This window comes from Boleophthalmus pectinirostris, unplaced genomic scaffold, assembly GCF_026225935.1.
Source record: "Boleophthalmus pectinirostris isolate CB_2022bp ecotype Guang Dong unplaced genomic scaffold, ASM2622593v1 HiC_scaffold_9, whole genome shotgun sequence".
Classification (NCBI taxonomy): domain Eukaryota; kingdom Metazoa; phylum Chordata; class Actinopteri; order Gobiiformes; family Gobiidae; genus Boleophthalmus; species Boleophthalmus pectinirostris.
The window spans coordinates 33,050,477-33,069,416 of NW_026571541.1; the positions used below are offsets into that span (position 1 = coordinate 33,050,477).

At 37.7% G+C, this 18,940-nt stretch overlaps 1 protein-coding gene across 1 annotated transcript in view; it reads left to right on the top strand.

Annotated features, from left to right (window-relative positions):
* LOC110174043 (neurobeachin-like) overlaps positions 1 to 18,940 on the top strand; it is a 783,761-nt gene that overhangs the window by 500,571 nt on the left and 264,250 nt on the right. Inside the window, exon 42 of the mRNA XM_055166710.1 lies at positions 9,538 to 9,687. Within this exon, the coding sequence (XP_055022685.1) occupies positions 9,538 to 9,687 (150 nt within the window). The remainder of the gene's footprint in view (positions 1 to 9,537; positions 9,688 to 18,940) is intronic.

Sequence of the window (18,940 nt, forward strand, 5' to 3'; positions counted from 1 at the left end):
AGCAGATGTCGGGCAGGTGCAGCTGTTCAGAACTTCAAACATCTCTTTCTTTCAGGTCTTCATACAGTCGGAGTCTGGACTGAATACCTGTGATGTATGGAGATGTTTTGCACAGTTGTAACAGATGAGACTCGGACAGTTTCGCTTCAGGTCCTGTCAAAGGTTAAAGGTCAAAGGCGCCGTAGTATAAGAGACTGAGCATGCGCGAACACTCACACACGCTCAGGAGGAACAAAATGTCTCTCTGATCTGGACGGTCACTACGTAAACCCCAGAACCGGTCAGATCAGCGCTAGTGCAGCCTCTGAGTGAATTCTGAGCTTTCACAAGAGTCATGTCAGTACAGAGAATGAGAAAACACTTTTATCTGCAGGTTAAAGGGTTTTTGTTACACTTTTTTTTCACAATTTCCATTAGAAAATTGTGTAATATGGACCTTTTAAATCAGGGGTGTCAAACTCAAATTCACAGAGGGACAAAATTAAAAACTGGGACTAAGTCGTGGGCCAAACTAAATATTTATTGAAAAATTTCTGCATGTTTTCTCTTCTTTTGAGGTATGTAATGTTAAACCTTTTCTTATTAAAATAAATGTTTAATAATAGTTTTGCTTAAACATTGAATCCAGAACAAGCAAAATATCTTTTTTTTTTTTTTCTTGGTAATTCCACTCATTGCCAGACACTAAACCAGGCCTAAACCAGGTCTAAAACCAGGTCTAAACCAGGTCTAAAACTAGGTCTAAACTAGATGTAAACCAGGTCTAAACTAGATGTCTAAACCAGGTCTAAACCAGGTCTAAACCAGGACTAAAACCAGGACTAAACCAGGACTAAACCAGGTCTAAACCAGGACTAAAACCAGGACTAAACCAGGACTAAACCAGGTCTAAACCAGGTCTAAACCAGGTCTAAACTAGATTTAAACCAGGTATAAACTAGATGTAAACCAGGTCTAAACTAGATGTAAACCAGGTCTAAACCAGGTCTAAACCAGGACTAAATCAGATCTAAACTAGATCTAAACTGGGGCTAAAACCAGGTCTAAACCAGGACTAAAACCAGGACTAAACTAGGACTAAACCAGGACTAAACCAGGTCTAAAACCAGGTCTAAACCAGGACTAAAACCAGGTCTAAACTAGATGTAAACCAGGTCTAAACTAGATGTAAACCAGGTCTAAACCAGGTCTAAACCAGGACTAAATCAGATCTAAACTAGATCTAAACTGGGGCTAAAACCAGGTCTAAACCAGGACTAAAACCAGGTCTAAAACCAGGTCTAAACCAGGACTAAACCAGACCTAAACTAGATCTAAATCAGGACTAAAACCAGGTCTAAATTAGATCTAAACCAGGTCTAAACCAGGACTAAAACCAGGACTAAACCAGGCCTAAACTAAATCTAAACTGGGGCTAAAACCAGGTCTAAACTAGATCTAAACCAGAACTAAAACAGGATTTACCAGGACCGTGTCTCCTCCTCTTCTATCGATAATATTTTTAATTTGGTTCAGTAAAGTTTGGGCTTTTTATTTTCTTTTATCAGACAAAACTTCTTATGTGAAGATTTCCTCGTCTTTGCTTCTCTACAGCAAATCAAATAATCCAAAGTATTCAGATTACATTACTCACAAACTACATGTTGGTGTATGTAATCTGTAATCTGTAGGGGAATACATTTTAAAAGTCACCTTCCCAACACTGTATATTTGATGTCTTCTGTGTGTGGCTAAAATGTAGAAAGTTGTAAGGGAAAAAAACATTGAATAAGAGAGTTTGCCCAAACTTTTGACTGGTGCTGTAAGGAAACACGATATATTACCTCCTTCGTACATTTTTTTATCTGTCTATTAATGAAAGGAACGTCTGTCTGTGTGTCTGTGTGTCTGTGTGTTCGTCTGTTCCACTCATAACTCACGACCGCTGATCTCAAATTTGAAGTTTGTCGTCCTAATGGTTCGGGTGTGTCAGTGCCGATTTTCATGTGGTTAGGCCAAAAAAAAAGCCACACATATTTTAAAATGAGTGATATATTTTTTAAATACTAGGCAGCGGATACACCAAGCGAGATTTATTATATCATTTCTCTTAATTATTATAATGTGCTGTGAGCTACTGTGTCCAAATAATGTCAATTATTCTACCTTTAAAGGTTGTATAGAGGATTTTCCAAGGAACGAGAAATCCAGCGACTGTTTGTCCTTTTTCAAATGTTGCGCATGCGTGAAACCACCCCCCCTCCCCTACAGCTCCTACGTAGAAACGCCTCCTCCCTCCTCCTCCTTACGCCAGAAACAGGTTTGTTTACAGCCGGTGCTGCACATGACTTGTAAACAACTAACTACAGTGTTGGTTAGGCAAGACGGAGAAGTGAGGAGCGGGGGGAGCGGGTGTGCGGACATTTCGTTCGCGGACGAGAAGTGAGGAGCAGGGAGAGAGGAGAGGAGAGAGGAGAGAGGAGAGGGGAGCGGTGCGCGGAGATTCCGTGCCCGGAGAAGTGAGGAGCAGGGGGAAGAGCGGATCGGGCAGCGGGGACAGGAGCAGGAAAGGGGTGCAGAGAAGGTTGCGCGGAGATTCAGTGCGAATGAACTAGCTACAACACGCAGCAGCAAGCGGACTCTTTCTTTGCCTTGAAAATTACGTTTTCAGACATAGGATATCGCTTTCGTGTCCTGAAAAACGTTTGTCTAGCTCTTGGAAATAAAGTACGTTTTCATAATAAGCAGAAGTTTCCTGTCCAGGAGTAATTTGTGGACCAGTGCGTCAGTCTTTAGACCCTGCGTCTGCTTCAGTCGCGCCATCGCTGGAATGAATCTACAAGAATCACCTTAGTTTGGCTTCGCTGCTTTTCCCCTTGTCTTCTTCTTTCAGCGACCTCAAAAACGGACTTTCTTTTGCGGCGAACTGCTCCTGGATTCTTGTCGCCATTGCAACAAACTTTGTGCGAACTGCGAGGAAGATATAGGTCAAAAAAAGCCGCTAAAAACTGTTGCGTTGGTGGAGTAAACAGCGTCTGTGCGGCTTGCGTCTGTGGACTGCGTGACAGTCGTACGTAAACCACGTACCGGCGGCGCAGGCAAGTCAGTTACACTAGAAACGTAGGGAGTTTGATTGACAGCCTGTCAGCTCACAGATAACGAGGCAGTGTCGTTATCTATTGGCAAATGTTTAGCCCCACCACGTCCAGAGTTGATGAATTTTTATTCTCTTTTTTTGGTCATCATAATTACAAGGCTACTGCACCTCTATAATCTATCATTGACAATTTGAAACAAAAAAAATCCTCCATACAACCTTTAATGTTCCACAGTGTGACTTTAAGCAGCTCTACTTTACGTTTATCCAATTACAGGTGGTTTTGTAGCTCAAAAATACACAGAAAGACAGGCGTTCTGACTGTGAGCTGACCTGTAACTTGGTCTGGTTTGGTCTCCATGACGATAGAAAGGTTTAATGCCACACTGTGAAACATTCCAGACAAATCAATAACATCTCCATGAAAAAAAGAAAACATTTGCTGGACACTTAAACCTGCAAATAGAACTTTTTCATGTGATACTTCTACTTTTACTTGAGTAAATTTTTGCCCCTACATCTGTACTTTTTAGGGATGTAACGATATCCAAATCTCTCGGTACGATATTATCACGATATCCAAATGTCACGGTACGATATTTACTGCGATATTTTGAAAAGGCTAATAGAATTGTAGATGGGATACTTTTTTTTGCTTTTAAAATACCTTGACAAGATTTTGGTGTGAATTATTTCTGTCATAATCCAAAGAATTCAAGTAAAAACATATTTCTTCATGTTTTCTGCGCTGAAATGAATCATGGGATATGAAGTTGGGCCCAGTCAAGCAGAAGTAAACAGCAAGGCCATAAATTCAAGTTAATGCATCTGATATAAAAATGTATTGAACAGATACATATGTACTCTAGTTTATGAAACTGTTTACCTTTTTTCTGTACCATTTTTGGTTCTAAAGTTCCATACGTTTTAAACAGACCATGTATGAAACATGGAACAAAAATTTCCCAAATTTCAAAGACCTGAAAATCATGTAAATAAATGGATGTATTTCATCATATCTTGTGTTATTCCATCTTTAAACTGTTGATGAAGGTACATGATTTAAAAAAAAAAAAAGTATTTAAAATGATAAAAATTTGCTTGGAAGGACTGACATATTTTATAGAAATAGTTTCCTTTCATTTTGAAGTAATATTAAAGTATTGCACCTTCTACTTGTTTGCACAATTTTCCCTCCGTTACTTTTCCCTCCGTTACCATGAACTTTCTTAATAAAAAATCTCATGAGTCAAAAAGTAAGAGGTTTTTCCACCTAATCTTGTACCATATGGTAGAAAACTATATGAAGCAAATATTCAAACCAGTTTGTTAAGGATATGTAAGTGAGAACCAAGAGTTATCACTGTTTGTATTTATTGCCCAAAAAGTGCTGCATATTTCATTCCCTCCGTTACCGACATGAGTTTTTAAATTTTTTGTCAACATCTTGTTAAGAATATCACAGGTTTAACTTGACCCTGTTGGAGTGTAACTCTTTCCTACATTCTGATACTTTACTTATTTCAATAGTCCCTCTAGTTTCTGAATAAGAGACATTTGAATGTAAAAAATCTGCCCTGTTTCCCTCCGTTACCACTTGGACCAGACCCAGTTCTCGATGTTTATCAGCTGTTGCTGCTGTAAAACCTGCATTTAAGTAAAGAAACTTGTGATTCAATATATTCTGACAGCCCACGTTATTATTGTGAGACTTTTGACGATACAATATCACGATATTTCAGTTATTGTTACATCCCTAGTGCTTTTACTTTACTCTGTCCTATATCCACTACTGCACATACTGTAGTACCCAGTAGCCCCTCTGCCTGTCCCCCTCCCCTGTCTTTAAACTCTCCCTCTCCAGATCCACCGTCTGAGGTCTGACCCTGTCTCATTACACGAGCCCAGCTCCTCTCATCTTCTGTTCAGACTGTGCGGAGCTCGTGCTGACGGCCTGTAACAAATCTCTGACACACTGCTCCTTTAATATACAGCGTGTGTTATATTATATTAACACTGGGTTCTGTGTAAGCGCTGGTGTTTATGTGTGGCACACTCCCATGCACAGGTCTTATATTACACACTTTTGTAAGCTTTTAGACATGTTATAATGCTGTTACCTCATCAAAAACAGACCCGGAGTTGTGTTTTGTTTCATTCACACATGTTTGAGTAACTCTTTATTATAAGTCTGTCCATGTTTCTAAGGCTCGAAATGCTCTGTTCTTCCTCAGGATGCCATAAAGTGATAGTTTTCACGTTAACAACTTTAGTTCAGTAGAGATTGACAATTAGAGGTCTGCGCCCACACCTTTCACTTTGTGGAAACCGTCTGACCTCACAGCATTAGGATTCGTTTTCTTGACGGTAAAGCAGGTACTTTTCTTATTTAACCAATCGCTGCTATTTGGTCGTGATGTATGTAATGTGCCACTAACGGAGCTAACTGGTATATTAAGCTTTTTCCAAATCCCATAGGAAGAAGGACAATAACGTCTTTCCCGTTGATAAAATTCTCCAAACATTCTCTTTGTTCCAGGTTTAAATCCTTGATCTCGGGAATTGTTGCCAACACAGAATATACGGCTCTTCGTTGATTGGCTGGTGCCCAAACTCACACTTCCAGGGTTTTTGCGAACCGTCTAGTGCAGGCATGTCCAAACTATGGCCTGTGGGCCAAATGCGGCCCTCAGACAAATTTTTCTTGGCCCTCAGGCTTCCACAAGAATTGGCCCAAATTACTTGTATCAATGAAAAATGTACTTTTTATTGCAAGTTTTTTGAAAATCTACCTTGATAAAGCCAATATTGAATATTTAGTGTGTGGTTCTAAGGATCTTAGCATGAATAAAAACTGATGGCTCATTAAACATGCACATATTTCAATTATTCCCTGTATTGAGCTCCAGTCTACGGCCCTCGATCGGCCCTTTGCTTCATCTGTGTTTAGAAATGTGTCCCTTAATGAAAAAAGTTTGGACACCCCTGGTCTAGTGTATTCTGATTCCTGACCTAGTCGCTGGAGAGAAATTAAATTGAGCAGGAGCACGAGGTGGAGTCAGTCTAGCCCGCACCCACAAAGAATTGTAATTTTCATCCCCTATCTGCGATATTTTGTCCCGCTCCCGCCCGCAAATCCCGCAAGATGGGAACGTTCTCTTTCTTAAACTCATCAAACACGGAGAAGCGGAAAGGAATTGTCAAAAATGTGCACGAGATTAGACCACGTCCGCAACTTTAGGCTGCTTAAAATGTTTTTTATTATTGCCAAATAAAATATCCACCACAAATGATGTATGCTGGACGCTCATATTTAGTTTGCGGGACTTCAGTTTATCATCCCACCTGCTCACTCTCGCCCGCACCCGCAGTGAGCTTTCAAAATGTGTGAGAGCGTTTTCTATTTCCAATAATACCGAAATATGCAGATTTGTGTGTTAAACTTGTGTATATGAAACAAAACACAACTCCAGGTCTGTTTGTGACACAACATTCAACATTAGATCAGAAAATAGTGTAATATGGGACTTTTAAAATTAAATTAAACCTGTATATCCCTCCTGGATCTTTGCTGCTGTGACACTGGGAAGCACAGGGAAATTTTAAAATTCAAGATAAATATTTTTAAATCATGGGAAGAGTGAATGTAACTAATGAAGTTTTGTGAAAAAATATTATGTTAAAAATCGATTCGGATCCATTTTGAATCGATTCGAGAATTGTGCAATGAAGTATCACTGAATCTGATTTTTTTTAGTGTCTGTTCTTTATAGGAATGGGACAAGATCTCGTGCCACAACATCTCATGAGACAAAATTGCCACAAGACTGAGCCCAGATGAGAAAAATGACCTCGTGAGATTTTTTTTCCAAGTGTTTACATTAGGATAAGACCAAAAAAATGTGAAGGGTTGATCTCTTACAAAGCTCCAAAAAGCAGGACTAGAATGGAAACAAAAATATGAAAACAAATAAATAAAAAATTGTGAGGCCAAAATTGGAAACTGAATCACGAAATGTACATATTAGAATCTTAAATTATATATTAGAATATTAAATCCCATCTTGTCTCATTCTCATGGACCAAATCTCGTAACAATCCCTCGTACTTTACACTGAACTTGGATGCTTTTTACTTTCTACTCGTAAAAGCAAGTATTTTTTCATTAGGCTATGTTCGAGGGTTTATTTTTAACACATTTGCAATTTGAGTAAACAAAAATATACAAATAAAACCAAACAAAAACATTTCAATACTTCGTTCAGACTCTACAGAAATCCCCCGTGATATATTTTTATCTTTCTTTTATCCTCGTAAGCAGACGTATTTGTTTTGATACGAACAGATCGTGCGTGTCCAAACTCGAGGAGATTCACCAGTGACCAGACTCACATCTTTGTAAAAAAAATGAACAGTGTGTGTGTATTTTAAGACCCTAAGGACAGGAAAGTCTGTGCTTGGACGGGAATTGAACCTCTGATTCTCTGACATGCTCTTAACCCCAGTGGTGGAAGGGAACAAAGTAAAAGTAGTAAAGTACTGCTGTAGATTAAAGCAGATACTTTTACTTCACTACATTTGAGACCAGGTTTCTGAAAACTAAAAATATTTTCGAGGCTGAGGATTTATTTTTAACACACTCATAATTTGAGCAAACAAAAATATACAAATAAAAAACAGCTAGGAAAAAAAAACACCTGATTAAATTGTTTCTGTTGCACAAAATTCAGCACAAATCTGTATCAAAATCATGACACTTGATGCCTCATAAGACCTCAAAATATGCTCAAATTACTTTTGCTTTTTACTCTTAAAGCGTCACAAAGTATTTTTATGAAGCTGATGGTTTATTTTTAACATGTTCATAGTTTGAGCAAACAAAAATATACAATTAAAAACAATAAAAATGTATTAAATTGTTTATGTTGTACCAAATTCAGCACAAATCTGTATCAAAATCATGACATTTGAAGCCTTATAAGCCCTCAAAATATATGCGAAATACTGTTACTTTTTACTCTTGATGAAGCGTCAAAAAGTATTTTTATGAGGCTGAGGATTTATTTTTAACATGTTCATAGTTTGAGCAAACAAAAATATACAAATAAAAACTGATTAAATGTTCCTGTTGCACAAAATTCAGCACAAATCTGTATCAAAACCATGACATTTGACGCCTTATAAGCCCTCAAAATATGCGCAAAATTCTTTAACTTTTTACTCTTGAAGCCTCGTGAAGTATTTTTATGAGGCTGAGGATTTATTTTTAAAATGTTCATAGTTTGAGCAAACAAAAATATACAAATAAAAACTGTTGGGAAAAAGAAACAACTGATTAAATTGTTTATGTCGCACAGAATTCAACACAAATCTGTATCAAAATCACGACATTTGACGTCTCATAAGACCTCAAAATATGCACAAAACTTTTACTTTTTACTCTTGAAGCCGCATTTTTATGAGGCTGAGGGTTTATTTTTAACACATTCATAGTTTGAGCAAATAAGAATATACAAATAAAAACAATAAAAACTGATTAAGTTGTTTATGTTGAACAAAATTCAGCAGAAATCTGTATCAAAATGACAACATTTTACACCTCATAAGACCTCAAAATATGCTAAAAATACTTTTACTTTTTACTCTTAAAGATTCGTGAAGTATTTTTATGAGGCTGAGGGTTTATTTTTAACACGTTCACAGTTTGAGCAAATAAAAATATTCAAATAAAAACAATAAAAACTGATTAAATTGTATCAAATCTGTATTAAAATTACTACATTTGATACCTCAATATGCACAAAATACTTACTTTTTACTCTTGAAGTACATTTTAAACAGATACTTTAACACTTTCACTTAATTAGATTTTTTCATGTGATACTTTTACTTGTACTTGAGTATTTTTTTGCTCTGTACTTTTGATTAAGTAACAAAAGTACTTCTTCCCACTCACCACTGTCATCCTTATGGTTTGTATTCATCAACAAATCTTGATCACTTTTTACTTTATACTCTTGAAGTACATTTTTAAAAAGATACTGACCTATGACTTGGTCTGGTTTGGTCTCCATGTCCGATAGAAATGTTTAATGCCATACTGTGTAACATTCCAGATAAAGCAATAACATCTCCGTGAAAAAAAAAATACATTTGTCGGACTTTAACGTTGCTCAATGCACCTTTAGATAGATTTTTTCATGTGATACCTTTACTTTTACTTGAGTATTTATTGCTCTGGTATCTGTACTTTTACTTAAGTAACTGTAAAAGTAAAAGTACTTATTCCACCACTGCTTAACCCACTCCCCACTGTCATTCTTATTGTTTATATTCATAGTAATTTATCTTTTCCCCAACAAATCTTTACCAAAACCACTACATTTGAGGCTTTATTAGTACTTTTTTACTTTTTACTCTTTAAGTGTGAGTATAAAAGTCCGTCTTGTGTCCGTCCCCAGCCCCGGAGAGAGACGAGGTGGTGCGGCTGAGTAAGATCGTGAGGACCCAGCCTGTGCACAGCCCGGGCCCAGAGACGGAGCTGCTCCTGGGGGAAGAGGAGGACGACGGCGGCGGCCTGCTGCTGGACCGAGACGTGGACACTCTGGGAGGTCAGGACACATACTGCATACATATACACACTTTTGTTATTATTTATGTATTTATTTTTTATTTTTTGGCTTTTAAATGTTCACTTTTAATACTCGATTCATGGACTTCATTTGGACATTGGATTTTTTTAGTTTCTGAGGACAATTTAAATTAATTCAGATGAGTTGCAACTAAAATTAAAACAACTAAAATGCTAAATTATGTTGTAATAAGTGAGTTTGGAATCGGAAATATCAGGTTCAACGTTCGTGAGTTTACTTTTTTGGATATTTCATGGCGAAGTACAAAGGAATCATCAACAGGAAACAGTATCTGAGATGTTTATATTACGATCCTTTTTCTTTAGTTTCTGCTTTAATTGCGCTTTTGTTTTGACTTTTTGTTTTTGTTTTTGCTTAATCAGATCTTTCTTTTCTGTTTCAAATGATGAAAAGTCACGCACAGTTTCTTGGACACAGATTCACGTAAATTACAATTATGAGTATTGGTGGAAAAAAGAGAAAAAAAAAGAAACAAAAAAGCAACAAAGGAGCATTGAAATCTCATTTAAAGATGCTTGTGTCATCAGTTGAGTTGGGATGTAACAATAACGGAAATATCGTGATATCGTATCGTCAAAAGTCTCACAATGATATCATGGGCTGTCAAAATATATCGAATTACAAGTTCCTTTGCTTAAACCAGACTAATCAAACTAATTTTGGTCCGGGGGCCATATCCAACCGACTTTGATCCCAAAGGGGCCGGATCAGAAAACTCATGTCATATAAACCCCAAAAATAACAATAAGTTCAAATATTTGTGCAGAGAAACACAAATCTATTACAGAAATCTTTTTTAATTGATGAACTCTTTCTTTTACAAAATATTATAATATTATGAACAACCTGAAACTTTAAGAAAAATGCAATTTCAACACAAAGTTTTAACATGAACTTGTCTACAAATAGGAATAAATCCATTTTTCTTGGATAATCCTTCTCATTTTGGACGTTTTGTTGATGAGGGTGTCACGGTCAACAGTCAAAACGATCGTCCTTTAAGAGCGTTTGGAAAGAGACAAGTCTTCATTTGTGCTGCTCTGGTGGGAGGGGCCACGTACAGAGACGCTGGAGACGCTGCTGTGATAAACACCACAGAAAATTAAAAATATTTAAATAGAAAATATAATTCAAATATTTTAGTAGAAAATCAGCCGAGGGCCACATTAAAGGTCTTGGAGGGCCGGATCCAGCCCCGGGGCCTGTGTTTGACACCCGTGGCTTAAATGAACATCGGAAACTACATATCCCATGATTCATTTCGGCGTAAACAACATGAAGAAATATGATTTTTACTTTAATTCTTGGGATTATGACGGAAATAATTCACACCGAAATCTTCTCAAGGTATTTTAAAAGCCAAAAAGTGTTAGTATCTTCAAAATATCGTACCGTGAGATGTATATCGTGGTAATATCGTACCGAGAGATTTGGATATTGTTACGTCCCATGTAAAGAGGGGTATTGTACTTCTATGGTTTACTAACTTTTAACACATAACATCAGTGTAGCTGCGGGGTCTTAAAAGTTTTAAAAAGGTCTTAAATTTCATGTTCCTAAATAAAGTCTTAAAAATAAATAAAATAAATAAATAAAAAATAATAAATAAATACAATAAAATTAAAATAAAATCGAAATAAAATATAAAATAAAATAAAGCCTTAAAAAGTCTTGAATTATGTTTTCCAAGTCTTATTTTTTTCACCAAGGTCTTAAATTTCATTAGTTTGTTTTTTGGTAAAGTCAACTGGGCTGTTCAATGGAGGGAGGAAAAAAAACAACAACGTGAAATCATGTAACGTGAATGAACGTCTAATTTGGAGTTTGCTCAAACAATACTTTGGTTTCTGGCGCCAGTGGCCATGAGTAAACAATCAGTAGAGTGGAGGAAGACGCTGGATGGATCATGGGGAAGTTTAATCCACAGTGACTCTTAGATTCTAAATGTAGTAATTGTTTGGTCATTATTAGAATTGGATCTGGAGTTTTTCACCCGCATAATGGGAGCGATATTGGTCTTAATGTTCATTTAAATGGTCTTAAAAAGGCCTTAAAATGTCTTAAATTTGATACCCTGGACATGTTTAGATCATCATGTTACCTTTGATTGTTTTGAAAATGCTTTGAAAATTCAAAATATTAACATGTTTTATAAAGTTCAAGATTCCCGTTTATGTGACTTCTGTGACTGTGATGCCGGACTTTTGCACCGCGTACGGACTGAACCAGGACTGATCCAGGTCCGGGACCAGACCGGGACCAGAGTGTACCCCGAGCTTTGACTCTGAGCCTCAGAAAGGTCCGAGCCTCAGCTTTGAGCTCCGGCCCTGCCGTGGGCTCTGAGCCTCCGCTCTGGTCCCGGCCTGGTCCCGGCCTGGTCTCGGTCTCAGGCCCACATTGGTCCCGGCCTGGTCTCGGTCTCAGGCCCACATTGGTCCCGGCCTGGTCCCGGCCTGGTCTCGGTCTCAGGCCCACATTGGTCCTGGTCTGGTCCCGGCCTGGTCTCGGCCTGGTCCCCGGCCTGGTCCTGGTCTGGTCCTGGCCTGGTCTCGGTCTCAGGCCCACATTGGTCCTGGTCTGGTCCCGGCCTGGTCTCGGCCTGGTCCCGGCCTGGTCCTGGTCTGATCCCAGCCTGGTCTCGGTCTCAGGCCCGCTCTGGTCCCGGTCTGGTCTCGGTCTGGTCTTGATCTCAGTCCCGGTCTGGTCCTGGCCTGTTCTCGGTCTCAGTCCTGGCCTGGTCTCGGTCTCAGTCCCAGTCTTAGTCTCGGTCTAGTCTCGGTCTAGTCCCAGTCTCAGTCCCAGCCTGGTCCCGGCCTGGTCCCGGTTTCAGTCTCGCTCTGGTCCCGGTCTGGTCTCAGTCTCGGTCTGGTCCCGGTCTGGTCCCGGTATCAGTCCCCGTATCGGTCCCGGTCTGGTCCCGGTCTGGTCCCGGTCTGGTCCCGGTCTGGTCCCGGACCTGGATCATTCCTGGTTCAGTCCGTACGCGGTGCAAAAGTCCGGCATCGCAGTCACAGAAGTCACGTACGTGGTTTTGGAGACAAATAATGAAGAAAATTGTTTTTTCGTTTTCTTACTTTTGGTTTTATTTTGAAAAACAAATGAACAAATGACACACAGATTTGTTTCGTATCATGTTTTTCATATTTAAGGAGAAGTGTCGTGTTGGAGTTTAGGAATGGATCACATCTCAAACCTCTTCACCCTTGTGTTTTTTGACAGAACAATGTTATAACATGACAGAAAGCTCCAAAAAGTCCACTTTATTTTATTTTTCATGTAATTTCCCTTCTTTAATGCAGGAGTATTGTCTCGTTAAACTCACACGCGTCGTCCCTCAGTGAGCTCGAGGTCTGCTTTGAATTGTTTATTGTTTATTTATAGCCACATTTGCAACTTATTTAATACATCCTGCTTCAAAAATGCAGTTATGCTCAGATGTGAAAAGAGATACAGCCACTTTTCCAAGCAGTATCAAGTTTTACACAATAATTACGTGCAATCAAACGTGCACATGGGCCCCGGGAATGTGCAGTCGCCAACAGAACAGGAGACCGTGTACTCATATAGTGTGATTTAAAGCTGCACTCTGTAACTTTATGGTCGTCCGTCACATTTCACCCGTGGGAGACGATCAAGTTTTATCTTATCTTATTATAAAAGTATTTTGAGGAGTATTGTACCCGTTTGTGTGGACCAGACCTGGGCACAGTGCGGCTCCGGGGCCACATACGGACCTTTGTTTGACTCTGATTGGACCATTTAAGATCATCTGGAATTACAAAATAAACATGTTTTATTATTTTACCTCATGCATGAACTAAAACTGCATTGATTTTATTTTAGAGGTGTTTTTTTTTTTTTTTTTATCAAGACTAAACCAGGTCTAAACCAGAACTAAACCAGGTCTAAATCAAGACTAAACCAGAACTAAATCAGGACTAAAACAGGACTAAACCAGAACTAAACCAGGTCTAAATCAAGTCTAAACCAGGAATAAATCGAGACTAAACCAGGTCTAGACCAGATCTAAACCAGATCTAAACCGGGTCTAAACCAGGACTAAATCAAAACTAAGCCAGGTGTAAACCAGGTCTAAACCAGATCTAAACCAGATCTAAATAAAGACTAAACAAGGTCTAAACCAGGTCTTAATCAGGACTAAAACAGGACTAAACCAGGACTAAACCAGGACTAAACCAGGTCTAAAGCAGATCTAAATCAAGACTTAACCAGATCTAAACCAGGTCTAAACCAGGTCTAAAGCAGATCTAAATCAAGACTTAACCAGATCTAAACCAGGTCTAAAGCAGATCTAAATCAAGACTTAACCAGATCTAAACCAGGTCTAAACCAGGTCTAAAGCAGATCTAAATCAAGACTTAACCAGATCTAAACCAGGACTAAACCAGGTCTAAATCAAGACTTAACCAGATCTAAACCAGGTCTAAACCGGGACTAAACCAGGACTAAACCAGGACTAAATCAAGACTAAACCAGGTCTAAATCAAGACTATACCAGGTCTAAACCAGATCTAAACCAGGTCTAAACCAGGACTAAACCAGGTCTAAACCAGGACTAAACCAGGTCTAAACCAGGACTAAACCAGGACTAAACCAGGTCTAAACCAGGACTAAACCAGGTCTAAACCAGGACTAAACCAGGTCTAAACTAAGACTACTTAATGGTTTACTGCTTTTTATAAATAAATACAGTTCATATTCTCCAGAACTGAGTTAAGCTTTTTGTCCCTCCACAATATTTTCTCTTTTTCATGTGGCCCCATGAGAAAAATAATTGCCCTCCCCTCGTCTCGGTATCTCTGAGTTTCAGATGACGTCACAACATTTTATCAGACAATATTATTTAAACAGATGGGCTCGGGTAAAATGTATATTGTTACATTTCTGTACAGTGAGTTCTTGGGTTTAGTCGCTCGTAGAAATGATCAGATCCAAAATGTGTAACTTTACCTTTTGGATGTTTCATGTCAAAGTTCAGCGTCATCAGTTGCTGGTTTCAGATTATTCTATAGGCCAATATTATTTAACACAGATGGAGGACGGCTACAGTAAATACAGTAAAAAAAAATGAAGGTTTTTGTTGTAACACAGCACTTTATTGGGTTTAGTCACCGGTAGAAACGATTACATTAAAGATTTGTGAATAAACATTTTGTAAAGTTAAACCTCTTCTTCTTAAAATAAATGTTTAATAATAGTTTTGCTTAAATATTGAATCAAGAAGAAACAAAATATAAAATAATAACACAATTTTAAATAAATAATGTCTCCGTAGCCTATCTGTACTTTTGAACTCCTTTTTTTTTTTTTTCACAAGCCAAAATAGAGTCGAAAAGAACAACTTGCTTCAATGAAAATCCAATCTTTCAACTACGAACAGTCAAAAATCATAAAGAAAACATTCATCTAAGCTCAGTTTGCTTCACTGTGATTTACTCTGATGCACTTCAGTCCAAAACAGAAACAAATACTTGGCATCTCTTCTTAGACACAAGTTCTTCAAAGTAGTAGTAGTAGTAGTAGTAGTAGTAGTAGTAGTATTAAAGTTATGAACTCGTGGACCAAATATAATTATATCACGGTCCAAATGTTAGTCCTATAGCATCTGTAAGTGCTGATTTGGGGAGAAAAATGAATTATTTTCTTACCTTCTTGACGTGAACAAAATTTGTAATAAGCAGTGCAACACAAGAAACTCAGAAAGCACCAGAGTGTGTGTTTGAAATCACATCATTTTTGCATGTTTTATTTGTATGTATGAACAAATGTGTTGAGATATATTGCACCTTGCTCATGTAATTAATGCAATATATGGGCCCGGTCAAGCAGAAGTAAACAACAAGGCCAAAAATTCAAATTAATGCATCTGATATAAAAATGTATTGAACAGATACATATGTACTCTAGTTTATGAAACTGTTGACCTTTTTTCTGTACCATTTTTGGTTCTAAAGTTCCATACATTTTAAACAGACCATGTATGAAACATGGAACAAAAATTATTTCCTAAATTTCGAAGACCTGAAAATCATGTAAATAAATGGATGTATTTCATCATATCTTGTGTTATTCCATCTTTGAACTGTTGATGAAGGTACATGATTTTTCCAAAAAAATATATATTTAAAATGATAAAAAGGAAGGACTAACATATTTTATAGAAATAGTTTCCTTTCATTTTGAAGTAATATTAAAGTATTCAGAAGAAAAAAGTGACAAATGATGTAAAATCCTGCACCTTCTACTTGTTTGAACAATTTTCCCTCCGTTACTTTTCCCTCCGTTACCATGACGTTTCTTAATAAAAAATCTCATGAGTCAAAAAGTAAGAGGTTTTTCAACCTAATCTTGTACCATATGGTAGAAAACTATATGAAGCAAATATTCAAACCAGTTTGTTAAGGATATGTAAGTGAGAACCAAGAGTTATCACTGTTTGGATTTATTGCCCAAAAAGTGCTGCATATTTCATTCCCTCCGTTACCGACATGAGTTTTTAAATTTTTTGTCAACAACTTGAAAGAATATCACAGGTTTAACTTGACCCTGTTGGAGTGTAACTCTTTCCTACATTCTGATACTTTACTTATTTCAATAGTCCCTCTAGTTTCTGAATAAGAGACATTTGAATGTAAAAAATCTGCTCCTGTTTCCCTCCGTTACCACTTGACCGGACCCATTGCCTATTGCGTGTGTAATTAATGCTATATATATATATATATATATATATATATATATATATATATATATATATATACATGTTTTTTTCATTTATATGCATATAGATTATCTCATTGTTTCGTAAAGACTGGGTTGTAAGAGCCTTTTTTTGGGTCGCCTTGTCACGATCTGCAATAAATATACAGTTCTACAGATTATTTTGTTCCAATATTGCTGCTTCAATTGAATATTGAAAAGAAAAAGAAATAGGCAGCGTTTAATGTCCAAAAAGGTGACTTATGGATCCTTTTATTGCTGCTTCAATCACTCGAGAAACTTGAATAATACTAATTGTTCAGAGAGACATGATAACAACAATAAAATATCCTCATTAATGTTCAATAATGCTCAAATCCACCTTTATTTTGTGGTTTATGAGTAATGTTTACTGAGTTGGGTCGCAAAGGTTTGTGACTTTTAAAATATGGGTCCCCAGAAAAAAACACTGGATCAACTTCAGGGGCACTTTCCGATTGATTTCCAGTCAAACTTGTTTATTATTGTATTCTTTGTCGACTTAAATTTACCCGTAACATGCTGCGTAAAGAAATGTGTGTGTCTTTTTCCAAATAATACTAAGATATATTATTGAAACCAATGTTCAGAATTAAAATACAAGATCATTTAATGTCATTTACGGCAGAATCACATGAACAACTGTGAGTGACTCGAAGGTTCTTTAAGTCTATTAGCCGTGTGTGTGTGTTTGTGTGTGTGTTTGTGCGTATATGTGTGTGTTTGTGTGTATAGTTGTGTGTGTGTGTGTGTGTGTGTGTGTGTGTGTCGTCTGGAGCGGGGAGTTAAACCAGGGCACGTCTTGAGCTCAGAAATCCCCCCGGCAGCACACATGACTGGCCCCGCCCCGTCCTCCTCTCCACCTCTTCCTCCTCTCTTCTGTCTTCTCTCTTGTCTTCTTCTTCGTCTTCTTTACTCCTCCACCTCTCCTCCTCCTCCTCCTCCTCCTCTCCTCTCCGTCTTCTTCTCCCTCGCTCGCCGAATCCTGCCGACAACGCCAAAAATACAACCACGCCTATAATCTGTCGTTCAGCAGCGAGCGACGGAGATGAACTGAAATAGAGACATTTGATCACAGCAGTTTTGACCGTATTCCTGAAATTAAATCACTTATTTTGAAATTTCTTACAGCTTCATACGTGTTTTTAAAAGTGCTGTCAATCGATTAAAATGTTTAATCGCGATTAATCTCATAAAGTGATAGTTAACTCATAATTAATCGCACATTTTTATCCCTTGAATCATCATTTTAATACTCTTATCGACACAGAAAAGTGGATAGGCTTTGTGCAAATGCTTTATTTTATTTGTATTTTTATTTTATTTTATATCCAAGTCTCACGATACGATATCATCACGGTATGAGTACGATATTTATTGTAATATCATGGGAAAGTTCATAATATAGCGGGGAGGCTCATGATTATGGATGTAACAATATCCAAATCTTTCCATACGATATTTTCACGATATACATCTCACGGTACGATATTTATTGCGATATTTTGTGGACAAAACTGTTAATATGTGACTTTTTCTTCTTAAAACGCCTTGACAAGACTTAATCCAAAAAACTAAGACTTAAAAGTGCTTAGAACTGTTATTTCTTGTTGTAGTCTGCACAGAAATGGAGCAAAGGATCATGGTCTATGTAGTTCTGTCTTTTTTTTTTAAGCTATCGCAGCATCATAACTCTTCATTTAAGCAAAGAGGCTTGTAATTCGATATATTGACGATACGATATCGCGATATTTTGGTTATTGTTACATCTCTAGCGTCTGTGATTGTGACCGTGTTTGTCGCTCCAACGCTGCTGTACGAAGGGCTTTGACGTCATCGCACGGCGCTGTTTGTTTACATGTGGCGCAGCAGAGTTAACGCTTTACCGGAGAAAATAAGTCCAGCGGCAGAAATATCATTTAGATCATGAGACCGATATGAGTCCTGCTGCGATACACGCTCCTCCGTTAGTTTATGGCAATAATAACGGCGAAGAGAGCCTGCAAAACTTCTGTCTGTTACAGTTCTTATCGAAGTTCAGCGCGGATTCGCCGTATGTTTTGGAGCGGCGTTTATTTTGTGTTTTCCTCGTATGAGTAACGTCAGCGCACACACAGGGCAGTTTCAGTTTCATAAGTATTGTTTTGGTTCCTGTCCACAGCTGGATCATGTAGTTTTTGTAACATTACATCAGTGGCCAGAGCTTATGAAAAAACTAGTTCACGATAAAAAAATAATTAATGTAGTTTAAAAAATGAACACTGTTAAAATAGTTTTGTGTTAACTCGTTAATATTTTTGACAGCACTAGTAATTTAATTTTCTCTCATTTTTTGAGGTTATACTGTTTGTGTACTGTTGTCTCTGCATCAAAACATACCCGGGATTGTATTTAGTTTCTCAGAGAACGTAAAAATTGCTCGGTTTGCAATTTGCCTGTTTAGTTACGTCATAGA